A 26476-nucleotide genomic window follows, 5' to 3' on the forward strand; every position below is an offset into this window, starting at 1 on the left:
GGAGATGTGCGTGTGTGCACGCAGCGGTGTTGTCTACATCCTCCGTTCGGGTTTGGAAGATCCGCGCTGTTTTTGGCATCCCTGACCCCGTGCCTTGTTTTGCTGTCTGTCTGTGTGATTAGGCATCTTCTCGCAGGAGGGAAGCAAATGGATCCCCTGCCCAATCCTGCGCCCCTGGCCTCGAAGCTGCGGAACACGCTGGTTCGGTACCACAGCATCGGAGACGGCGAGTGGAGGGTGGCGAAGAAAACCGTGAGTGCTCTGGGCGGCTTCCCGGTTCTTGCTCCCCGGGAAGCTGTGGGTCACCTGTGCGGCGGAAAGAGCCCGCTGTGCTGTGTCACACGGCTGAGAAACACTTGGCCGGGCCCTGCAGGACTTTAAACTGACAGATGCTGTGAAACCATCCCTCTAGGATCTTTAGATGGCAGAATGTGTTTTTCCTGTTCTCAGGCATAGTCTGTTACTCCTTTTACGTGTTTTCGGGGAAGTATCTCACAGAAGAATCCTACTTGTGTAGGATTATAGGCTTGACTTACAGTAAAGTGTGAAGTAGTTAGCACTAATAGTGTTGCAAGAGGTCCAGGTGTACTTTCATGGCCTCTGGAATATCTTGTCAATAAATAGTTTATCATGCTTCAGTTTACAAGTGTCTTCCTCTTAAGAAATGAGATCATTCTCAAGGCTTCCTCTCATATTGTTTCACTTTTCTGTTGTTCTTTAGAGATCACACATTATCCTAAGTTTCCTTCTATGAAAGAGAATACAATTCTTGCTTTTTGCAAGCAGTTTGCCTTCCTGCTTTTTGCAAGCAGTTTGCCATCCTTTTCTTTCAAACTGCCTGGCTTCTTTGAGTCGTGCTTCAACAAGCTAAATAGCCTTTGCTGGTGCATTAGTTCTAGGCTGGGTGAATACTTTTTTAGTGCTGTCCTCCACAGAAAGTAGAAGTGTAGCAATATGGTAGGAGTAGTGTGGTAAATTTTTGTCTTTGTCTTTTTATTACATTGGTTTGAGTGGGGCTTTTATTTTTTCTTCCATCATGAGCAGGTATTGATAAGACAGAGGCAAGTGATCCAAAGTGACTTCATTATTTGCAAAATTAAAAAATTTGCTGTCTTGAGAGGGACGAGCAGAGCATCCAAGCCTCTCACTCTTGCAATACACCTATATCACCTCTGCTCTACTAAATGTTGTCTATTCCTGTATTAGTATTCCTGTGTTGTTATATTAAGTACTACTGTATTCCTTTAAAAAGTTACCTGCATCCTAGTGTTTCAAATCACATTACTCCTCAGATTTTACCCATCCCTCCTGCCTTTTCTTCCTCTCTCCTTTCCTCCTTCCCTCCCTTCTTTCCATTTTGGTATTGTGCCATGTAAAAGACATTCAGAGCTTTACCTACCACAAGGAGATGTGTTGTGCCCCAAAATTATCTTAAATGCTTCTGGATGCGGTACTTAACAGTACTATTCTTTAGGACATTTGGTCCCTTTTGCTTATATAATCATGATTCCAAATAAAGTGCCATATGGTACTCTCTTCAAAACCAAAAATCAGAGGTTTTGTACAGGGGTTCCGTCCATTTCATAGTTACGTAAAAATCAGAAAATACTGATTACTGTTTTCTCTGTGTAACTTTAATGTAAATAGACTACTGCTTGCAAGACTCTTCTAGTCAGGCATCTGGGAGAGAAGGGTAATTAAACTCTCTTGTCTCCCACTGCACCTCCTGCACATTTCTGTAACTTGTGTTACAGCAGTGCAAGCAGAAGTTGTGTGGTCTTCCTGTCTGAGTAGCATCCAGCTATTGGCTTTCCAGTTGCCTTGCAATTGAAAGGCTTTGCCTACTAATGTTGTTCCATCATACTGTGTGTTTTCACTGGCTTGGCCTAAGAAACCCTACTTCTGCACAGAATTCTAGTGTTTTACTCTGACAAAGGCAGTTGTCTGGTTTTTTTGAAATAATGCAAAACTACAAGTAAAAGGTATCTGAAACATCTGAAGAAAAGTGTACAGTGGTGCCCAGGTGAACCACGGTTAATGATAACATTGGCTGCTTTTTTTCAAGAAAGTGAATCATTTTCTGGGCATTTTATAATTGTATGCAAGTGACAGCTAACATCGTGTCTTATATTTTCTTTCAGAAAGATGCAACGGTGTGGCGTAAACCATCAGAGGAATTCAGTGGATACCTGTAAGTTTGCCTGCACAAGAGATATATTTTTAGTGTTCCACAGATGTGTTCTGTAGAATTTAGAAATTGAGACTGTGAATTCTACAGCCCTCAGCTACACAGATCCTCCAGAGGGGAAGCTAAATGGATTACCTATTGTGGCTGTACTATTCCTTTCTAGCTTTTTAGTTTGATACTTTAGCATTGCATGCTGTCTAGAACAACAGTGAAGTCTGTGGAGCACACCACAGGACTCCCGTTGGCTGAAGTGAGCAACAGCATCTGCCCAGAATGGACGGCTTGTAAAGCTCAGAATCAAGCCTGGGTTCAGTAGTTCTGAAGGATCACTGGGTGACAGTTCAGTCAGTCCTTGGACTCTTGCAGTGACTGTGCGACTCCAAAATACCAGGTGTGGAGTTGTGAGAGAGATGTGTGACACGAGGGCCCTTCCCGTGTGAGTTTCTGTTGCTGGGTTCTGTTGGTGTCTATAGGCTTTGATAGAGAAATAGTTACTAGAAAACAGCACTCTGAAGAAACAAAAAGTCATATGAAAAGGTATTGTTTAAAATGATCTCGAAGACTGATACACCCCATGGAATTTAAGTCCTGTTGAATCTGCAAGAGCTGATGGCCCCAGACACCAAGAGTGCACTGACTTCGTGCAGTTCCATGGGCCCCCCCGGCACCAACAGGTTGTGCAGTTCAACCACTGTCAGGAGGGCAGTGACTGCTGTGTGAATGTGAAGACCCCAGGGTTGTTTATGCACCTGGAGAACCAAAGGACACTTTGAAGAGCTTTCCAAACACCTACCTGGAAGCCACTGAGATGTTCATGTGTTCTTCCAGTTCCAAGTATACAGCTGAGATGGGCTTCATACAGATGCTTACGTGTGAATATGGATGAACTGCACAAGTGAAGAACTGAATCTGCTGATTGTCTAGTTATTTGCTATTAATAGGAACATCTTAATATAAAGTAAAATAATAATGATTTTGATGGATTCTTCCCCTTCAGGATCTGGAGGCCCAGTAACTCAAGAAAACAAAATCTCTAGTGTCTACTGAAAGTACCTAATTACAAATGAATATTCTGTAATGTCATGTACCAGATTGTTTTATTTGGTACTCAAATGCCACTAAAGCATAATGTAGTTTCTCATTATCTTGGTTCTACTCCTGTATTATGATCTGCTCTAATCACAGAGGAGCAAAAAGAATAAAGCAGAATGAGCCCAGAAACATTAGCATATTCCCCAAAACTTGATTAAAACCAAAGGAGGCTAGATGTTGATACCCAAAAATTGATACATTTTATCTAATAGTAAAAGAGGCAAAAAGAAAGGAAGGAAAAGAAAGAAAGAAATAGAAAAAGAGGGGTGGGCAGGGGGGGAACAGGGAGAGTGACAGAGGCAGATTAAGTAGAAACATACCACTGCTCTGTAGGTCCCAGTGATGTCTCGTTGCTCCCCTCTATCTGGTCGTCTTGGTGGTGAGTGTTCCCCACCCAAAGGTATAGAATCCCATAGATTAATATACATTTTTGCAGGTGGGATCACCCAGGTGACTCCCCTTAGGGGAGTCCCTTGCACAACTGTGGATCTGTGGCATCATTTTGCATCACATGCAGCTCTGGTGCAGGGTCTGGGGACCTCTGTGGCGGAGGTGGGGCTTTGATGGGCCGTGGCACCCCCTCTGCTGTCCCCCATGTGGATGTCCCCTAGATGCAGCCTTACCGATGTGAAGGGGCCCCACAGCTGAGCTGGTCTGCACAGCAGAGGATGGGCAGTCACTGCCTCTGACAGCAGATAAGCCTGGGGCTGTGGCCTCCACCCTGAAGGTGCTGGGCTTAATTATGTGAAAATATTTTTCTGCCCCAGCCCAGACCTGAGTCACTTTATCTTATCTCCAGTCAGCTTGCAGTCCAGGGCCTCAGTCAGAAGGCCCATTAAGGGTGCTTCTGTGCAGCTTTTGTTATACAGTTTTGCTGTAATAGGCAGAAGTCCTTTGTAGAAGTGTTAGAGCCATAAATCGTAACATTTCAGTCTCTGACATCCTGTTACTTCTGCTTTATGAAAAATGTTTTTCCCATTATATTCCTGATCTCATTTTTACTTTTACTTATCTCTGGTGAACTCCCTTGCCAGCCCAGCAATAGGGGTAGAATAGCAAGTTGTTACAGTTGTTAGAGAAATAAACAGGATAATTTTTATCCAAGGAAGGAATTTGCCATTTATAAAATAATACCTGTATAAAAACCCCCAAAATTTGACAGAAGAAAGTTTCTTGCAGAGAAGGATAGATGCACCCATAGGTCTTTTCCTGTACTGTTTTTCTGATGCAATTGTCCACTGACCATACTTCTGGTACCAAGGTGTTAGTGCGAGTGTACTGTTGAAAATTAATGGAATATGAAGACCTTCTTACCAAATGTAAATATGTTTTTCTAGCTACAAAGCTCAAGGAGTGGTGGAAGATGTTACTAACAGAATAGTGGATCATATTCGCCCTGGACCTTACAGGCTAGACTGGGACAGCCTAATGACTTCAATGGACATCATGGAAACATTTGAAGAGGTGAAGACTTACTTAGATTCTTGAGGGAAATGTGTATTGATGAATAAGTGAATTTAACAGTAGAGCAGAGCAATTCCAGATTGCAGATAGGAACCTTTTTCAGCCTTTTTTTTGCATGCACAAGCAGCATTGTGCATACATGCTGTGTGTGATCACAGATCAGGCTTTCTGGCAGCACAGTCCTGTTCTGAAGCTTGAACTTCATCTTTCCATCAATGCTCAAAATGAAGGAGTCAGTCACAATTCTCTTGGACCTGGGAGCTCTGGTAGCCTCTGATAAAATTCACATATGGAGGGTTACAGTGTGACACTGTATGTGCCGAAGGCGTTTCATACAGTTTGCTTGCTTCCATTCCGCAACAAACAACAGTAATAGTCCACACGTATGGAATTTGCTACCTCCCCCTTGTCCTGAAGGGCTGACTTGTGTGGCATGGCTTTGTGCGGAGACACAAAAGAGTTCATACTGAGGGTCAGGACTTAATAAAAGAAAGCTAGGTTTGAAGCTGGTTATGGAACAGCTGGTAGCCTTCCTTTGGTTAATGCAGTCATTCAGTGTGAATTCAAAACCCGCATCTGGACACCCGGCTTGAACATGGATTGTTTTTTGCTCTGGCTCTGAGGAAGATTTATGTGACAAGGTATTTTGTCTGTATAAAATTTATACAGACTCTATTGTATTATAAGACAGCCTGTTTTGAATAATTGTTCACATTCACTTAGTGGATTAGAGTATTTGATAGAGTATCTTAGTACCAAGAGAGTCCTCTTGAAAATTTGTTCACGGTCCTTTTAGACTTCCCAAGTAACCCTTGGCGACATCAGGACCATGTGGCTTTCAGTTCCCACGCATGACAGAGTTCTCTGGCTTTAGATCTTTAAACCTTTATGGTGGCTGATAATCTCTGCTCCCACAGCTCTCAGCTGTAGACTACAAGTCCTTACAACTTCCAGCTTTTAGGTTGGAAATGGCACAGTCATTGAGATGTCACTGAATATGCACAGTGTATTTGACAGAGGCTGTGACCTTTGTAAAGAACATTAGCTGCCTGCGAGCATAAGTTTCCCTTTATTCATTATATTAAGATATTTTTGTTTTCTTTCCCTCCTAATTCTGTCACTCAACAAGAACTGCTGTGTGATGCGCTATACAACTGCCGGCCAGCTGTGGAACATCATAGCACCAAGGGAGTTTGTTGATTTCTCTTACACCACGAGCTATGAAGATGGGCTCCTAACATGTGGTAAGCCACCACTTGTCTCTGCTTAATTCTTACTTTGCGACAGTTGCTTGGCTTCAGATTTGATTCAGATTTAGTAGTAGTAAACATTCAAAAAATGGTGTAGGATGGTCTTCAACAAATAAATTCAAGGTGTTTTAACAAATTCAAAGGTGTTTTAACATTTTATAGGTTTAAAGAAATGTAGAAGCTACTGGTTTACCCATGAACCATTCTGTTGTGCCAGGTTTCACTTATGCCAGCTGCAGGGCAGGAGTCTTAGAGACGAGTCCTCCAGCTCAGGTCTTAGAGCAAACTGGGATGAGTAACAACTTGCTTCTAGTAAATGGGAGGAATGTCCTCTTAATATTTTGAGTTTTTGGTTATCATGCTCTCCTGTCTGTCGCAGAGTTTGGATGAAGAGCAACTTTCATGCATGAAAATACCCAGAAACTTGTAGTGTGTCTGTTGCTACTACTGAATTCGCCAAGCAGAAGCTTGCATATTTCAAATTTACTGCACCTTAAATTTTTTTTTCTCTCTCTCAAATTATTTTCCCTTTTTGTTTGTTTATTTTATTTTCCTCGATAGGTATAAGCCTGGACTATGGAGAGGTGAGACCGAATTTTGTCCGTGGATTCAATCACCCTTGCGGTTGGTTCTGTGTCCCTCTCCAGGGCTCTCCCAGCCACAGTCTTTTGACCGGCTACATCCAGACTGAACTGCGAGGGATGCTTCAACAGTCTGCAGTAGACACTGCCATGTCTAGTACTCTGGCCAATTTCTACTCTGACCTCAAAAAGGCACTCAAAACATAGACGAACAGTGACCTAAAAGCCCGTGCATTCCTTGCAATCAGATTATATTGTTTAGCTTAGCATAGGTTACCTACTAAGTCAAGGTGGAGGTGAGTAGTTCCTGAATGACACCCAAACCTTTATGTTGAGGATCCAAATAACTTTACCAAGTGCTTTTTGATGTGATAATTGGCATACATTCCCAGTGCACGGTGTGGTGCAAGATGTTTTTTGCTGCTCAGCACTCTGCAGCTTTGTGAGGAGTAGCCTGAGTCTCTAAACCCCCAGCTTTCTCAGTAGAAAGCAGAAGATGCGTGTGTGGGCTTGAAAAATGCAGTGTGAGCTCAGCTCTCTCCAGCAGTCTTGGAAGCTGAGTGCTCAGGATTTTGATGGTGCAGTTTGCTGTACAGGTAGCATGTCATTGAAGATGTAATTTTGTAATATATATATATTTATATTTACTTAAATTTTTTTATTTTTTTAAGTTTGTTCAGCTGCATCTGTAATTTGTTTTTAAAATTTGCTTTGATTTATCATAGGGATATTTTATAGTTAAGTTGTTAAATGATACCATTCATGAGAAAGCTATTCGCACTTGAGAGCAAAAATAAGTGTTCGTTATTGGCATTTCTTTGATGTTGTAACTTTAACTTATTTACTTTTGTATATAACAGTCTCAGTGCGTAAAGAAATGCCCTTACAGCTGATCCAAAGCTCAGTTAGGTCTTCAGGTGTCTTTCCATAGTTTTTTTTTTTTTTTGTGGGCTTTTAATAACACAGGTGTCAAAATAGCAAACCTCCAATGGATCTTCAGAGATACCCTGTAGTTCTAAGGAATTTTTTACTTAAATTTGCATGTAATGGGGGGGGGAGGGAGGGGTTGTTGAGTTGGGTTTTTGGGGTTTTTTTTTCTGTGTATGTTTCTTTAACTGAAAATCCTGGAATTACAAAAGCAACAGAAAGAGCCACTTGGGTGCTTCAGGGATAGGTGTTGCTGTAGCTACAAGAGAGCAGACTTGCCAGTGTGCTGGTGCTGTGGAGTATTCTGTGGTACTGTCCCTAGATTGATCTGTGCAATAAATCACATCTTAAAACATGAGCAACTGAAGGCCAAAACTCAAGCTGCAGAGTTGCTCAGATCTGCTGCAAGGATACAGGGTCTTTTTTTAAGAGGCAGATTTTAAGGGTATTTGGCAACCTACTGATTCTGACAGATACATAGCAGGGGCATTTGAAAAATTACTCTCCTTCTGCTAGGAGTCTGAATTCTCTCTAAAGTCTGATGTTAAGCCTTTAATGTTGGTATGTGTCATTTACTCAGGTGACATTGTAGTATCCCGATGCTTTGCCAGTGCTCACAGTGGCAAGTTTAACTGTATAGGAGTTAGGGAAAGTATCTTGGAGCCCTGATATTGTGGAGCCAGTTGTATCCAAACAATCAAGGGGCTGGTAATGGACTCTCAGAAAAAAATTCAGATGAAAGTCCCCTACAATACTGGTTTTTTTGACACTGGCCACTGGAGCTGAACTCTGAATAGCGAGGAGTTTCCTTTCTCATTGCTCAAGCAGAGAGCTAGAAAAAAACATAATACCAATTATAGTGGGGACTTCTTCAACCTGCTTCATGTTTTAAGGTATTTAGTATTATTTAAGACTGTTAAAAACAATGCATCAAAGAGCCTTTAGTGTCTTCATGGGCAGAAAATGTTGCTCCTTGTTAGGTTTTCTGTATTCTGCAGTTCCCTTTAAACCCCTCGGTTAGTCTTCCCATTCTTTTTCTACCTTCCCTCGTGTCCACCAAAGTACTGGAAGCTCACAAGGTGGTCTTCTACCACCAAGGACACCAAGGAATTGCTGCCAGAATCCTCTCCTTTCTAGTACTGGTACAGAGGCAATTATGAAATCTCTGGCAGTGCTGCTCCGTGGGATGATGACATGATTGTAGAGGAACTGTTTGAAGTGTAGCCTATTTATTCCTCCCAGTTACAAAGATTGCATATGCAGTGAATCTGCATATTCATGCCTTCTCTTTTTAGAGCTGCTGGGACTGACTAATGGAGGGGTTGTGATACAGATGTACATAGAGAAAAATATTCCCTCTATATGTAAAAAGCCCAGTTTAAATCTGCACAGAGGCACTTCGGTGCTGGAGAAATGGGTCAGAAGGAGCACAAGACACTTACTTGTTTGTGCAACACCAGGCGCTACAGAAAGAATTGTTCCAAACACCCATTGTAGGGGCTCTGACACATATATAGTATCTGTCCTTATTTAGTATCCAGTGAAATGGCTTTTTCTGCTTTCAGTAAAGACAGGTGAAGCACAGAGCAGCTGAAAGAAGAACTTGAGCTAAAGTAAGAAAATTGTTAGTGTATTTTTGTATATTGATACTTGTAATAAAAATTTAGTTCAGCTATAGACTTAATACAGAACTAGAATAAAGATGTCCAATTTCAAATGTATTTGTTTGAACCTGAAATTTATATTATTTTTATATAGCTATAGATGGAGAGGAAAGAGGAACTGTTCTTTAACCAGAGTACATCAGAACCAAGAAAGCCACAATACCAGAGCCTCTTCTCCCACTGTTGCATTCTTCTCTTCCTGAGTTAGTGGACAATCTAGGTGGAGCCAAGAGAGTTAAAACAAGAAGGCAGTTGCAAGGACTAAGTGCAGGAAGCCATGTTTTGCTTATGGAGAAGAAGTAGGAGACAAAGTGAATTGCTTAGTATGGATTTCTGTCACTTAGGAGTGTTTCAGTTTAACTGGAATATAGTTATCCAAAAGTGACTTGTGAACAAATTGCCCAAGAATAGCAGAGATCTGATTTTGCTAGAGAAATAGCGTGTATGTAGAGACATCAAAAATATTTTTATATGGGTAATATTTTTAAACAAAACCTTACTTTTTTAGAGTTTTGGGCAATGTGACTCTTTGACACTTTAATGGGGTGGTCTGTGTGTGTGTGGGAAAGGTGACTGAAGATATGACAATTTTCATGTTTGGGTTGTGTTCCTCATCTAAAACCTGCAGCATTAAACCTTGCCTGTAGATGTGCAGAAGGTAGAGAGTTGGGGTTAAGTTCAATTTAGGGGCAGTCAAAGTACTCTACCACAGCTTGCTGGGAGGTGGACAAGTACTGCAGAAGGATACTCTCTGCACAGGCTCTGATCTCAGATTTTATGAATTTATAAATGTGAAACATGACGAAGTTAAAAAACACAGAGCATATAATTCCTCCAGTAATCATAAGTAGCCAGAACAGTTTTGATGGTGTGACCTGGTGGCTCAACCTAGGAGGCTCACTGCTGTAAAAATAGCCCTAATTCTAGTGAAACCAGTCAAGTTGTGCCTGCATACGGAAAGTCAAAATTGTTTTAACAGTTGGTTTAACTTACCGTGTTCAGCATTTAAGTGATTGTATTTGTATTTTGAATGCAACTGCAGAATAAATTAAAATAATGGATTCCAACAGGCTTGTGATGTAGCTTTTTCAGTACTTGTGCAGCCATATATAGCATTTTTGGGGAGCTATGTCTGATGATGTAGTTCATCTTCAGCTGTATGGATGATCTCTAGGGATATCAGTTTATCTTCTTAAATTTGAAAATAAAAAGCCTACGTTGACTTGAAAACTTGATTTAGACTGAGGAAAATGCCCAACGGAAATCTCTTGAAAGCTGTGCAAATAGGATTTTCTCAAGGCTTCAGTTATAAAAATGTATATACAGGGATTTTTTTGTGATGAGCCCGTGGTTGCTGTGGAAGAACTTTATTTATTATTTTGGTTTAGTATTATTTACCTTTTTTTATGTTTATGTGACCTATTAACCATAAACATTAAGTTAATCTGAAACACATGAGTACATAGCACCTGGCAGAAGGCATATAAATGTATATTAGGTATACAGAACAAGCTGCAACATGTATATTGACATGTATTAGCACCTACAGAAACGAAGAAAATCCCTTTATCTTCTCTAGAACCTTCCCTTGTTTCTCTTACAAAGCTGGCATAAAGGCAGTAGAGTTCTGTAGCATTTGACTTCAGTGAAAAGAGTTGTAGCCTTCTCTTGCTGAGAAAAGGAACTGTAAGAACTCAGAGTGCCGAGAGTGTTTCTCTGCCTGTTTGAACTGCCACCTCTGAGATACAGCACGCTCTTGTAGGGCATGTATCATGTCTCCTTCTGCAAAATGAGGTAGGGTATAGAGGCCACTTGGGATCTTTGGCAAATGATTAAGGACATTAATTATTAGAATTATTAAAAGAAAACATCGGTGTTCAAACCCATTTCCTGGTGAAAGATACTAGAAGAATGGGAGAAATATTAAACCTATGCTAAATATTAAGTGTTTTCTGGAAAAGAACATATCCTGAAGTCCTAAGCCACAATTTAAACCTTGTAACACATTCTGCCGTTTCCAGTCCTCGCTGGGCCTGTGCTGATGACTCAGTTTTACTGTTCAGATAGGCACTGCTTGTCATGGGTCTAATCTTCCTTGGGATTATGCCACTGGCAGGGAGAAATCAGGCACAGATGGTGACAGCGCAGGGCAGGAGAGACCTGTGCATGTTTCACAGCTGACCCACATGGTAAGAAATGCCACATCTGGATTAAGGAGCCTCAAATCCCAGCTCATTATCCAGAACTAGGACACCAAGACAATCTAATAGTCCTCAGAAGTTTTTCTTTGCAACAGGTAACCGAAGAGGAACTCTTAGAAGATCAGTTACTGCCCCAAGGGTAAGCAGAAACTGACCTTGTTCAAACCCTTGCTGGACCAGCTTGGCTCTGCCCTGGGATGCACAGGGGTAGAAAGCGCTTCCTGAGCTCTGTACCTGGGCCTTGCTGACCTGCCTGCCAGCACAGACCCATCTCTGAGGCAGTTTATAATCCTGGAGAGAAAATTATTATGCCAAGATTGCCTGACTTTCTCAGCGTGTCAGTCTGAGTGCTGCCTGCAATTTGGGTTCCAATCGGGGATCACTGCAGCTGAGGCATTGGTGTTACTAATTCTAGCTCCAAGGTGCACTGAGGAGGCGGGACAGTGCTCAAGGGGGTGCATTTGAGCAGCAGTAAATGTGAGTTTGTTCAGCTCATGTTACTTGGTTGCCATACAACCCCTCCTTGTCTGTATGCCTAACAGGATTTTGAGCTCCTCACAATTTGAAGGAGGAAGGAAAGAAACCACAGCATGCCTGTTCACTGGAGCATAAGCCATGTCTCCACAAGCCATCTCTTCTGTATATAGGATTAAGGATGTAGCCTGTATGTGTACAGCCATATCTGCAGAATTTCATGGTTTCCCTGTCTCAATCAGCTAAATGAAAATACAATTTTGTATATTCTCAACATGGGCAAAACATCTTTCTGCTCCGCTGTGTGCCTCCCAGCCCACACCATAGGATTAGAGCTTCAGCAGAAAGGAAATGGAGGAAATCTGATGCCCACCACAAGTGTCAAAGAAGTAAGGAGGAGAGAAGAGGCTCTTCATGCACTATTTTTTTTAAATGTCAAATGAAAGTATAGAGAATTCACCATGGGTGTAAAAATATTGAATCACTTCCCAAAACCACCTTCATCCTTGGATATTTGAGGCATAAAGTTTCTGGGATATGTATAACATGTTGAAGGAAATAAGTGCTTGAACTGCTGAGAAGGATTCATAACTACAAAACCCCAGGGCTTTTTAGAGAAGAAGACTGCACCAGACAAAGACAGAAATGCAGAAATTTGGTAATTATGAGGCAGGATCATTACATTTCACTCCCCAGCTGTCCTAACTCATTACAAGTTCCTCTGACTTGTTAGTTCTTTCTTATTTCCTATTTTCTTGTTTGTCTGAAGCTCACTATAAAAGCAGTGTAACGTTGTGCTGTATCATGAGCTCCCACTCAGCTGTTTGATGCGCTGTTTCTAAGAGGTCAGCCAAAAGCAAAAAAACCCTTGAGCTCCAGGGGGGAGCTCAAAGCCAGCTTGATACTTGCCCTCTTCTCTCCTTTGGTCTTTCCACTGCCCTTTTCCATTCTGTTATGGAGGTGTGACAAAGATGGCTTCATGAAACTGCAATAAGAATGTATGCCTTGCATTAGCTTGGGAAAAGATTCAGCAACATCCATGGAAGTACCAAATTAGGCTTTTTGTCTGAAGCATTGTTGCTAAACGTCTTGTAGAGTTTACAATAATTTACTTCTTACGTTGCTCCAGGATGGAGGGATTTTGTAAAATCATCTCCCACAAAAGGGTATGAAGGCACTTTGCATTCAAGCAGTTTCTAAGATTGAGGAGTTGTAGGTGGCAGGAATAACAAGATGCACCAGTACCAGGCAGGAGGGAACACCACTGAGGGTGACAGATATAGGAACAGAGCAGAGAAATAAAAAAGAGAAGATCCTTTCAACACCTCAGTCTTGCAATGTTCTCCATTCAGGTACCATGTGCAGCCTTTGGCAACATAGTTCAAGACAAAGAGTAGTCAACTAAAAGCAGAAAATCCATATTCAAGCAAGAAGAAGCATGTAAGACCTCTGGGGTAAAGGTTTGGTTTATGCTGCTGAGAGAAGAGGATGCTGAATGAAGGACCACATTAATAATGTTTGGATTAGGCTGCAGAAAACAAATTATTGTGATAGACAAACTGTTAACTGCATCAAAAAGACTCGTGACTTTGTAAAATACTTCTCAGGTAAAAGAGTAGCAGAACTAGAGTGCACAAGGAGGCGGCAATTTCATCACTGCAAGTCTTTAACAAAAAAGGAGACAAGCATCTATCTCACATAATCTACCCTGTGGCACAGGGGAAGCCTGGACAGCCCCTAGTTCTGTATTTTACAGATTTAGTTTGTTATTCAGTTGCTAACTTTTGAGGGAAGAGGAGCAGGAGAAATGCTGTGCCAAGCTGGAATTCAATCTAGATTTTGCAATATAAACAGTTAATACCCATGATTACTCCTCTTTATAATGACTATTGTTTCTTGCTCTACGTCGAGCACTAGCTGTCAGCAAATAATAGATGTAAGCTTTTCTTGATTTACTAGTTTATTTAGCATCAGATCAGTCACGCAAGCCGCTTATTGAAAATAGACATCCCAGCATCAAAGCATTATTTCATGGCTTATCAGCATTCCCATGCAAACACACAAGGAGGTACACTGGTCTCACATACAATACATGGAAATAACAAAACAGTAGTTTTTTGTCTGGTTCAAATTTCTCTCTGGTTCACTTGCACAGTATCAGAAAAGTTACTACACAAACAGGCTTAATCAGAAGCAAAAAGGTACAGTTAAACAAGCAGACTATAAACTTCTATTTAGTTGCTTACATCTTTGCTAGTAGAAGAAAACAGTGTTGACAGTACAGGATTTCTTACACATTAAGTAGTAAAATAAAGAGTCAGGAACACAGGACATGGAGCTAATTTGAGAGAGTCTGCTATATATATTTACAACATTCTTCATTGCTATTGATAACAGTCCAGCCACCACTGCTCTGAGATCAATGAGGCTTCAAATCAAACAGGTTTCTAAAATACTTTGTGTTACTAGTCGAAGGCACCATTTTTCTGTTTGTTTTGGAAACATCAACACATACCCTAACCATCCACCATACACTATTGAATTAACAGAAGCACAAAACTCCCACCTTATGGTCTGGTCCTCATCCAGCCAGGAGCCTCCAAACAAAGGCCAAGCCAGACACAAGCCCTTAACATATCGCATTTCTTCAGGTTAAAACCAATTTAAGCTGATGAGCTCCTTACTGTGGGTGTGGAGCAGCCAGGCAGCATCTGCTTGGTACCCCTGGGCTTGCAAGGGTGTGGTGGTATAGCTCCTGGGGACTAACAGACTTCTTCCCCCAGGCAAAAGAGCCTCAATGATTCTTCCCTCCTCCTGCTCCCCGACAAGCTGGATCAGCCACCACAGCTGTTTTGCAAGAACATCCTGTTGGTGGTGGAGGTGGCAGTGCTGGGTTAACAGTTGGACTGCATGATCTTTCCTAACCACTCTTTTCCAAAGGTCTTTTCCAACCTGAATAGTTCTATGGTTCTGTGACTAGGGTTTACCCTCCACCTCTCCATCTTTCCTTCTCCCTGAGCAGCTAACCATTTCAGAGGTAATTTTCTCAGGAGCATAGGCCTCTCAACACCATGTATTCCAAAAAAAAAAGCCAAAAAAACCCCCAAAAAACAACCGGATCCCAAAACAATGTCCCCTTATGGAACCTTAAGTAAAATTTCTGCTATTTAATCAGAAGCGTTAGCATGATATCTCATGAGGATGTGATATGAACAAGGAAGTGGTTCTTGTGCTCAACAGCACAAAGAAATAGTTTCGGCTACCTTTCTGTAGTTAGTAGTTGTAAAAGTCCTTGTTTCTAATTACTTTCAGTAGAAAGTATCTTGGTTTGTAATTACGGTCTCCCTGCAAGATGGTAATGATCTGAGCAGAGCAAACAAGGCACGACATCAAGGGCAGTACGTTGATGGTGGCACCAGCCTCAGATGCTCTGCAGGGTCCCTGTCATTCCCAAGGAAAATACTTCTCAGGGAGGACACTGCTGCAGCAGGGTTTAGGAGATTCAAAGATATTTTTATCTAAATATACATACAGTGCATTTACTTCATTTCATGAAATGTTTCTTGACAAACTTCAGTTTTCCTTAAAAGACTACTTCAGGCCCCTTAGCAAGCTGAAAGAGAAAGGACTGGGGGGACATATTAATAGTACGAACAATATAACTTTGATGTCTTATAAATGAAAAGCGGGGTCAGTGGTGAGGTTTTCCCATCTGGAAGAGGCTGTCACTGGATAGATTTGTTTGCAGTACTTCCATAAACATGGCTAGTAGGGATGTCGGGAAAATAACAGAAATCAAGAAACTTGAAACCTTGGACTGCACATTTATAGACACTTTTCACTTTATCCTTTGTTGACACGAAACTAAAAAGGAGCTCTCTTTGGTGTGTTCTCTAGCAGAGTTCTCTGGTGTGTTTGTTGTGGGCGCTTCTTGTTCAGTGTTATTTGGGGATTTGTGTAGTTGTGCTCATTCATGCACATTTCACATTTGTAAGTAACATCATCATGCTTTGGGCTCTGAGGGCTGATAGGGTAATGCAGACCCCTATGCACTGTGGATGTGGATGAATAAATATGACTCAGTGGCTTCTAGAATATATTCTCTCTGGGGTAGATTACTTGCTATTTGCAGCTGTAAATCAAACCCAATGGTTTGTCCTCAGCTTTCAAGTAACCTCAGCTTTCAAGCTGCTTCGAATCATTCAACACCATAATTTCAATTAGAAGAGCCACCCCAGATCCACCCAACACAGGAATAAGAATTACGGTCTGTTTTCTTGTTGATGGACTTTCCCTGTGTGTACTTATGCAGATACAGTGATTGGCTCCAGAGTTTGTATTACAAAGCAGATCATTATTTACAGTTCCAGGCAACAAATGTGACCAAGTGTTCCAAACTGACTTCGCAGTTTCTTCTGCCAACACTGTAAATGGCAATGCTGCATAAAATACGATTCTATCAACATATTATATGTAAACACTATTAAGAAGGTCCCTGGTCATAGCACAACATGATATTTCTCAGAGTTCCTATGCCTGACTTGTCTTTTTGGATTGACCTAAACAATGTCTTCCACAGAAGGAAGAAGGTGCTGCTGACAAAGGAGCTTCCTGGTGCTGAGGAGCAGAACCTGGTATGGTGCCTCTTTGCTCTGAACCCCTCATCCTGTGCCTGCAGCAGCCCAGGTGCCTTCATCTTCTGTTAGGAAAATAACCCAAGACACTGAATTCTTTTGTGTGTCTGTCTGGCATTTGTTGCACACCACTGAGCTATTTCTGTCAGCCAGGTATAGGCTCTTAAGAAAGGATTCTGAAGGTGCCAGGAAACAGCATGTGTCTGGGAAATGGAGAGGCAAAGTAGAAACACCTCTCCCTGGGTACTAACTGGCAGTGACAAATCACACGAGGGGTGGCTCACAGAGAAATACATGTATACTTGACTGATAGAACCCAGGCTCTTCTGGGAGCACAAGAGCAGGAGTGAAAACATCTTATGGAACCAAGGGCAACAGCAGATTTGTCTGGGCAGAAAAGCTGAAACCTGCCAGGTGTCAGATGGCTCTTTACCCACTGACTGGCAGATGATAGCCCTTCCTGGGTGCCCCTGGGTCAGGAAAAACTAGGTGAAGCACAAAGGGGAAGAATAACTATGAGCCATTTAGCCATGAATGTTAACACTTGTTCTTGAAGCCAGAGTTTCAAATGGAAAAAAATAAACGATCCCTTTCTTTTAAGCTTTGCTCTTTATGTATCTTCCTATGGGAGGAGCTCCATGCTACTTCGTAGGGGCAAACATGTGCTGTTTAATAAACCTTGGCCAATATACACCTTCCTGTTGTGCAAATAAACGGCCAGATTGTCAGTTCTCAGTCACACATGCTGTGGATGGAGCATCACTGGGCAGGGCCTCTGTGCAGTTTGGGGCAGCTCAAACTCATCATGAAATTCTGTGCTTGTGTTGTCACTCCTCTTCAACCCCTGTACTAAGCACAAGAAAGGACAAGGGAACTGAAGTAACCTTTTTTGCAGCTGTGTCTTGGAAGGAGCCAGAGCTGGGCAAAACTCTGTACCGCTGTATTTGTTATCTTTCATACTTTGATATGGATTACTGAATTTCATCCAGTGATGATCTATGTATGCTAGACTGTTAATCATTATAGTTTCAGGTCCAGCTGAGTAATGCTGGCAAGGTACAAAACATGGCTTAGCAGGTTGCTGCAACTTTTAATACAGACTTGGCTCTCAGAGATTGTTCAGCAGTCTCTGCTTCTTATTTGATAAATTTATATATCTATCTGTTCATGTACATATTCAGATTTTAATCTATAATTTTACTGCTAAGTTCAGAATTGAGCCATTTCAACTATTCCATTGTATTCCTGCTTCTGTACTATGCCTAGTCCCACAATATTTGAATGCTTTCCAACAGTAACTAAGATCATGACTGCATTCATGTTTTCTTTTCCACTCTGGAGGAGTAGAAGAGGATGTAAGTATTTGCTGAATTTTTAGTTATATGCATGTCTATTGTTCTATTCTTATATTAGTTGAGGATTCACACTTCAAAGGATTGTCTTCACTGACCCTCCAGCAATCTTCACTGAATGACTCTGGCCAGAAGTTTTACCTCCCAGATGTAAAGAATCTCCAGTCTTGCCAGTAAAAGTTTATGTATCTTCTGGAACTAATATCATAAAATCACAAAATCACAGAATGGGTAAGTCCAGAAGTGACCATCGGTGCGGTCATCTGGTCCCACCTCCCTGCTCAAACCAGGTTTCCTAAAGCACACTGCACAGGATTGTGTGCAGGTGGTGGAATATCTCCAGTGGGGGAGGCTCCACAGCCTCTCTGGGCAATCTGTCCCAGTGTGTGGTCACTGTACAGTAAAGAATTTCTTCCTCATGTTCAGAGGGAACATCCTGGGCATCAATTTTTGCCCATTGCCTTTTGTCGTATTGCTCAGCACCATGGAGCAGAGCCTGGTCCATCCTCTTGGCACCCTTCTTTCAGGTATTCTGATATATTAATGAGGTCCCCTCTCCATCATCCCTTCTTAAGACTGAACAGGCCAAGCTCCCTCAGCTTTTTCTCATAAAAGAGCTGCTCCTGTCCCCTCATCATCTTTGTAACCCTCTGCAAGCCTCCCTTTAGAGCTCTGTGTCTACACTAGACAAATATTTAACTCCTATTTTTTCCCTTTTCTTTCCTTATTTTTCTATTCTGCAATGCAGCTGATGATTTTTGTTTAATTAAATGTGGTATTGTGCTGGCTCTTATCAGGGAATTTTATATAAATTTCTTTATACAAATGAAGAATGAACTTTCACTATGTTCCAACTCAACTAACTCTGATAGGGAGGAAAGGACATTCTTTGAGCTATTATTGTTTTATAAAGTACCTTTAAGAATGTTCTGCCTGTCTCTTTGTTACCTTAGTTATCTTCAGGACTTGTGTGTATCCCTGCCTCTGGTCTCTAGATCTAAATGTGCATCTTTCTTGGTCAGCCTCTGATGATCTTTGTTACATGGATGCCATGCCTCCATAAGCTATGCACTCATAACCTCAGCAGCAACAAGGCTGGCCACACAAAACTGAGTTCTTCACCAGAAGAAGCAGCCTCTGCGTGAGCTTGGGGTCAAGGCACTGTGCTGATGCTTGTGTCTGTCATTCTGTAAGCAGGCGACATGCAGGACATTGTGCAAGGATCTGCAGGAGTCCTCCACCCTACACTTTCATATGCTGCTCTTAAAACCCCAGAGACGACCCAGCACATGTGCAGGAGCAGAGGGACATTTATCTAGAAACAAGGGTTTATAAAAAAAACTGCTGAATTTGCTGCTTGTCAGATATTGCTGTCCTTCTGTCGAGTAGGACACTAACAACTCCCAGTATCATCTTCCCTTTCCCTGCTGCTGGGCAACAGAAAACATGGTGCTGTCTTCACTTCTCCTGTGGCTGCCAGCTGTGTCTGTGTTCCGCTTGCAGTGTGAGTTGTAGGAGAAGGTGATTCATTTGGAAAGTGCAGAGGCTTTGCTGGCCCGGGGGCCAGGGCGCCAAAAAAGGCCTCCTGCAGCCTGGGACTTGCTGCTGGTCTGAGCCACCTCAAAAAACTTCATTGGTTGATGCTTTTATTCTGCTCTGCTACCACACAGCTTTTCAGAGCATTTTGCTTTATTCACCAAGGCAAAGGGACAGCCGGGCAGTTTTTGTCACTCTGTGTGTCCAACAGCCTGCTCATTTCTGGGGACAGAGTCCTTAGCACACTTCTTCTGAAGAACTTGCTGTATCAAAAACTTTTGCCCTGATGTTATTATGCATTCAGAAGTTTGATTACAGTATGTCTGCCTCTTTACAGCACGTTTGTACACTGTCAAATACAAACTTCAGCCAACAAATCAGCACCAGGCTCACACAGTGTAATCTACTGTGTCATCCACAAAATTGCAAGCAAAAGTGTTTGAAATTACAGGAAATCTATTTTATATTGGAGGGAATCTTTCTGAACCTGGAAAAACCCCTATGTGGTGCAAAGGCAGGACTTCCTTAGCCATTTAACAGCTATCTGATCATCATCCTAGCTCTCAAATATTGGACTACTATTGGAGCTGGAATCTGCTTTTAAAGGAAAAGTTTTGCTAAGTTCAAGTGCTTCAAAAAGATTGAAAGGTTCCCCCTTTTGTTCTTGAAGAACATTGTTAATATGTTAAATATTCTAAAAAATTAAAGCTTAGGATTTCAACAGAAAAGAGCACGAGTAGCTTTCTACCTAGCTTATAACCACAGATTTGGAAACATCTGGTCTATCTCCAGTAGTTTTCAAGTGTGTTCACATTTTTCAGCCACAGTAAGACACTGATGTTGCATATCCCAGTCTGAGCAGTAGCAGATGCCACCAGGAGGTGATTTTTCAGACAAAGCCAATGCAGGTAACACTCCTGTCTTCCAGTGCGTGCATACACCCAAGTGCTGTCATACATCAAATGTATCAGCCAGGCACAGTGCTTTACTGAGTACTGGTAGTCACAGACTCAGCACAGACATCCTGATTGCTTAATGTTGAGTATGATAAAAGAAAACAAAGCAAAAAACCAACTGAAGCCCCAGAGCCTTTGTACACAAAACTGAGCTGCCTCTGAAGATCATGCTGTCACAAAGAGGTCTCCTGCTGGATGCCATCAGTTCATAGTTATAATATGCTGTGGAATAACTTAGCAAAAACCACCAGTGAGAATCAGCTGGGACCTCTTTTCAGCTCAAGAAACCGTGCCTCAGATGAAGAAATTTGTACTCAAGGTCTCACAGATGTGCATATCTCACAGAAGTGTGGAGCCAGCTCCACTTCTGCAGGTTTGAAGCAATTATCCCAAATGAAGGATGAAATCTTACAGATATCCAGCCTCTCCCATCAGACTTCCTGACTGACTGAACTTGGATGACTTCACCACAGAATAAGGGGGTGGAGTAAAGTAGCTGAGAATTGGATTTTTCCTACCTCAAAGGAGGTAAGACAGAGAGTAAAAAGTGAGACAGGTGGGTGTACCTATAATCTTCTTCAAAGTTATTAATCTTGCTGTACTTGTTTTCAAGGGAAAAATGTGTAAAAGTGTTGGGTTGGCCTGCACACAGCTGCCAGGCCCCCACCAGCTGCTTCGGCTGACCTCAAAGTGTGTCCCTTGAAAAATGAATGCATGCATGTACTTTAAATTTCAACCCTGCTTAGTTAGCAAAACTTTTTGTACAAGTTCAAAGAGTTCTAGGAAATGGATAAAAAATCTCAAGTATAATAGATTCACTAGCATACATTCTCACCCTGTAAAGACAGGATCTTTAATCCTCCTTTATATGTTAATTTAGAGCACATTTTATTTATTAAATCTACCATACGAATAACATTGCATTACCCTTTATTTCATCAGGAAATGTAATTATTGAATGTTTTATTAAAGTCTTGGTTTTTTCAGTAGCTGCTATATTTTTTTCAAGGCGAATTGTGCAAGGCCTAACAGCAACATAAAAACAAATAAAGCAAAAGAGGAATGATGACTGTATTAGAATGTTAGGTAACTATCAGTATTAAAAACTTTACAAGCACAAATGACATTTTTGTACATCAGGTTCTTTTTGCCATTTCTGTAATATATCAGTACAATAGTCACATGCTGTCAAATAGATAACAAACAAATGTAAGTGGTCATACACACTGATGCACATTAGTTTTTCAGTTCCTATCAATCACATTCAACAAAAACATCAAGATAGCTGAAGAGCCTGACCCTACTTTTGCAAGCTGATCGATGCACACAGCTGCTAACTCAAGACACAGGAGCTCTGGGTGGATGCAAGATCTGTGCTGGTGGATCACTTTACAAGGAGGGGTCCTTTGTTAGGAAAATGTGGACTAATTACAAGTGGAAACTGCTCACTCATGAGGTTAAACTACCCAGGAACCAACTAGATTATACTACTTGCTCCCGGACCTCGCATAAGAGTGTTTCCCCAAAGCAAAATCAGTAAGCTGCGGTATAGCTTTCTTCAAGCATTTACAACTTATTTAAATGCAGATTATTCCCTTAGGGCCTATAAAAAGTCTTCTAGCTGCAGAGTTTAGAATTTTAATGAATAAATATAATGGTATGCCAAAAATCTGCATCTACTCTAATCCTTGTTTAGTCTATGGTTTTGTTTTGCTAAGACTTTACTATGGAATGAAATGGCAGCAATCTGAGTAATTTTGGTTGTTATTAAAATATTTTATATAAACAGGAAAAGTCAGAATAAGGCATTCTCAATGCAAGCTTGAACAATGTATGTTTTCATGCCCAGTGGAACTACCATTTCAATTTCTTCCCAGAAGTAGTGGAATGTTGTTTGGTTTTTTTTTTTTTTGCATGTAAATCCCCAAATAATTTTTCAATTTTACAGATAAAAAGCATTATTTCATACATCAGTTTTAAAAGCATTGGTTTTGTATTTCCTTCCATTTTGTCTGCCAAAGGACTATGAACCTGGAAGGAAACAGTTCAAAGAAACTTACAACATAGATAAGACACCTACTTCCATAAAACCAAACAAAATAGCATTTTGTTTCAAATGCCACCTAGGAACACTAGATAGATGAAGTATACACATTATGGTAGGTAGTTAATAATCCCCATGTTTTCACCTGCCGGTATTACTGCAAATTACACTGTTTCCATGACATGCCTAATGGAACAGTTTACTATTTTCATAAGCAGTCACATGCACTGAAGGTAGGATCACCAAGCGGGGCCTGTGGCACCCCGAAGCAGAACCAGAGAGGCCAAGCTTACTAATCTCTCTCGCTGAATGACAAGGTAGCTGGTGTATGAAATGGCACATATCTGCTGACACGAGTGAGCAACATCGACCTAAGGCATTTCTTCTGGAGCTGCTGCTGCTTCCTGAGTGGGTTTCTCCGCGGGCTGGGCGTCGCGGGCGGGCGCTGGGCTGTGGCCGGGCTTGTGGCCATCGTGGGGGCTGTGGGTGGCGGGGGGGGGCGGCGTGGAGGCCACCACGGCTTTCACTGCGGCCTGGGAGAGAGAGGACCAAGCAAACATTGCTTAGGGGGCACGGCCTGTTGGCACCGCAGCCTCAGCACCGCCCCAGCAGGGAACACAACTGCATTTAGTCTTCCTGGGAATGTCATGTTTGGATACCTGCCTGGGCCTGGGTAGATTTAGAAGGCCACCTGGAATACTGGACTGTGGTTTAAGATGGGCTGCTTTCACAAGTTTACAGGTTGGGTGACATGAACATAACTTTTTTTTCAGGTGTACTGCCTGCATTTTTTTATTTTTTTACTTTTTTAAGAAATTACTTCAGGTGTCCTGTGTTGAAGTTGGATGGAAAAAAAGAAAGTCATCATCTTCTGTCATAATGATAACAACAGTATTATCACGGATTATTCCCTGAAAATTTCACAAATTTATCACTATTGCGCTGTTGCATATGCCAAACCCAATGTTGCAGAGCATATGGGCAACATCTTAAGTATAGACATATAAAAATACACATTGGGGGTAGGCTTTCGTATCACATGAAATATCACAAAATGAAGACACACATGAAGACAGTTATATTAGCCCTTGCCTTGAAGAGTTTTATTGCCTGAAAAAAACCAAACATACAGAGGTGAGGAAAAGAAATGCTAATCCCTGGGTGTGACAACTCAAGCTATTTTTGACTTCACAGCTTTTGCCTAGGCATCAAAGAAGTGGGAAGAGATGAAGAACATAGAAGGTTTTGTGGATCCTTTGGAGAGGTAATCACACACATAAAAAAGAAACAAACAAAAAACTCCCACAAATAAAAAGGAAAAAAAGATGTCAATGAAAAACAGATAACATAAACATTGACAATAAAAAAGAATCAGCTAAAACAGATTATGAAGAAATACTGTTAGGCATAAACCAAAAGAAGTGGCAAGAATTTTGGAAGTGAGAGACTAGACCTCTTAAAGGAAAAATCACAGACATCCACATTAGTGGTGAGAGGACTTTGGAAAACTGATTACAGACAGAAAAAGACACTCAATGATACTATAATGTCTAAAGATACTTTCAATGTAATTTACTCTCACAAGCCATGTTGGATGTTTATGAAACAAATTCAACATAGTGTATGAGAAACCAAATTGTGACTGACACCTTTAGAGTTATTCTATAAAAATATGTCTTTACATAAAAAGCCTGCCGATGGACTTTTATGTTGGGAAAGAGGAGATAATTACACATTATTCTTACTAACAAAGCAACAGCTGACTCATGTACTCACTACTTGGATGTCTGCTTTGGTTTTATTTTTTTGACCAGGAATTAATCGTCTAAAAATGTGTGGTTTATTATGGATATATTTGTGGAAAACTATTACCTCTACAAGAACTGCTAACTTCAGACAATCCTCTTAATAATTGGAAATTTGGTCATTTCATCTTTAATGGAGAAGTAATGAAGAAATAAACCTATAAAAAGCAATAGTTTGTAATCACAAAAGAATAAATTGATTGACTGTAGGCGTCTAAATAAAATCAGCTTAAAAAAAAATCTCTGGTGTAAAAACATAAAGAAAAACAAAATCAGAATGTCAATGTGAATTTTACATACAATTTCTGAGAACTTTGTAAATGACAAAACAAATTCCTTTGCCCTGTAGAGATTCTCTGCCACGGTCCTTTACTAAAAAAATAACAAAGCCAAAGTTAAGGCTCAGTTTTTTGTGAATTGGTTTTCGTATGGGATTTACTAAAGTTCTCAGTGAAGTTGCTTATTCCCCTGGGCTACAAGGACAACTTCACTGTAGCTGTTGGTAACAATTTCTGTGCTGAAGAATACCTGGAAGTATTTCCTGAGCAGATGAAAATCTTTAAAAACTGAGAAACAGATTAGGGGAGAAGAAAGTTTCCTGATTCTATATCAGTCAGGTGCCCAGTTGCCTGCTGTTTGCACCTAAAGATGTTTCCCTGCTTCTTCCCTTGGTAGATATGTAGACTGGATGGTAAAAGAGCATCCTGGTGATGTTCTATGGACCTACACAACTGAAATGCTGACTCTGGCTTGTACAGAAGGATGACTTAAACTCCCTGCTATGCATTGACAGATACAGGTAATTCAGGGGATCATAGGGATCAAAATATGCTTTAATAGACTAATTTTTTCCTGACTTATGGATGCTTATTAAGAAATTACTCAGTATGTTGATCTTTCTGGTCAGTATTGTAAGGACACACAAGCAGTACAGGGCAGACGGACAGAAACAAGGAAGGAAGAAGGGAAGAAAAGAAGGAAAGTAAGGACTTTGTGAAAGACGTGTACATCCTCAGCAGTTCTATCTGTGTAGATAGAGTTTTCAATCAACTTCACCATTTTTATTTGTTTGGCCTCAGTCATCAACTAAATCAGCTTCAAACTTCTTCAGTCTTCATCAGACATTTTAAACAAAAAGCTTCCATAACACCATGGACTGTTGTTGTCAAAAATGTGCAAAGTTTCTGCAAGGCTACAAATTTAATTGCATGCTTTCATAGCCCAAACAGAGACTCATGAGCAGAGACTTGCCTTAAGTTTACGCCGGGCATTGAATTCTTGAAGTTTCTTTTGTGCGTTGTCCATATGTGCAAAGTTTATTGCCTTCCCTGTGACCCATGGGTGCTGCAATGCCTGTAGAGTGGTGAGGCGTTTCTTGGGGTCTAAAACAATCAACTTTTTAACCTGCATCGCAAGCAAGAAATACAAAAGACTGTCAACCTTATTCTTCATTCAAATTTACCTAGTTTTGCATTTGGGGGCTCTGGTCTTGGTTTGGGGAGCATCTTAGGTGACACATTCTAAGAAACCAACAAGAATTTTCATTTGTGTCTTTGCAAGTATTTTGCTTCTGGCATTTCTTGGTCCTCCATAAATAACATCTGATTAAGACAGCCACTAAGGGGGAAGAGAGAAGAGAAAGAATCAACTGGTTACCAACCAGTGCAGATGACCTGTATCTATCATGTCTGAATTGTCACGAAAGCCCTAGGAGATTCTCAAATCTCTGAGCAGTATCTCTACTTTTGGATTTGGACAAGTTTTAAACTGGATTAGAAGGTTTAAATTACAGTGTATGGAGCTGATGCAGACTTGTACCACACAGTCCCTGTCAGGTACATCACAAAGGAAATGTTTCTTTCAGTCACATGTACACATGAAAAAAAGCACTGTACAAGTGTTTCTGTCCTAGCCCACTCCGAAACTAATGCTGCTTACACCATTCCTTCTGTCACCAAAGCTAGCAAACCTGCACTTCTACAAACATGATAGTAGTAGATTTTTGGGAAAAAGGCACTGCAAACATACCCCTGGGACTGGAGATGGTCCTGCTGAGTACAAAGTGTGTCCAGTCAAGCAACATTCCATGGGTTTTATTGTATCTCTGGACAAGTGGTGTTTTAAAAAAAGAAGAAAGGTGAGGATGGAGTAACAGTACACAGGTGGCACTCTGCAGAGCCAAACTTATCCAGCTCTCCTGACTGCAGAGCCTCTTGGTGCAGAGTGCAAGTGATGGCACAGGGCTCCACTGCTCCTATGTGCCCAAGGGTGAGGGAAAAAATGCTTTAGGGTTCTCTGAAATTTCCCT

General features: G+C 41.2%; 2 protein-coding genes across 2 annotated transcripts in view; one reads left to right on the plus strand and one right to left on the minus strand.

Moving 5' to 3' along the window:
- Positions 1-6: 6 nt before the first annotated feature.
- On the plus strand, positions 7-10235 carry STARD4 (StAR related lipid transfer domain containing 4). The gene is made up of 5 exons (XM_008629209.2): positions 7-252; positions 2142-2191; positions 4618-4744; positions 5874-5988; positions 6556-10235. Exons 1-5 carry the CDS (start codon positions 148-150, stop codon positions 6780-6782), a joined length of 624 nt encoding a protein of 207 aa, XP_008627431.1. The 5' UTR covers positions 7-147; the 3' UTR covers positions 6783-10235.
- Positions 10236-13792: 3557 nt separating this feature from the next.
- CAMK4 (calcium/calmodulin dependent protein kinase IV) overlaps positions 13793-26476 on the minus strand; it is a 90894-nt gene continuing 78210 nt past the window's right edge. The window contains exons 9-10 of the mRNA XM_008629211.2: positions 25420-25572; positions 13793-22896 (exon numbers count right to left, since the gene is read on the minus strand). Of these exons, the coding sequence (XP_008627433.2) occupies positions 22735-22896; positions 25420-25572 (315 nt within the window). The 3' untranslated portion in view covers positions 13793-22734. The remainder of the gene's footprint in view (positions 22897-25419; positions 25573-26476) is intronic.

Source organism: Corvus brachyrhynchos, unplaced genomic scaffold (genome assembly GCF_000691975.1).
Source record: "Corvus brachyrhynchos isolate BGI_N302 unplaced genomic scaffold, ASM69197v1 scaffold433, whole genome shotgun sequence".
Classification (NCBI taxonomy): Eukaryota; Metazoa; Chordata; class Aves; order Passeriformes; family Corvidae; genus Corvus; species Corvus brachyrhynchos.

Excerpts from the sequence above, each read along its gene's own strand:
- STARD4 (XM_008629209.2), top strand. The coding sequence starts at position 148 with ATGGATCCCCTGCCCAATCCTGCGCCCCTGGCCTCGAAGCTGCGGAAC. Across the intron at positions 253-2,141 it reads GGAGGGTGGCGAAGAAAACC|AAAGATGCAACGGTGTGGCG; the intron begins GTGAGTGCTCTG and ends ATTTTCTTTCAG. Across the intron at positions 2,192-4,617 it reads GAGGAATTCAGTGGATACCT|CTACAAAGCTCAAGGAGTGG; the intron begins GTAAGTTTGCCT and ends ATGTTTTTCTAG.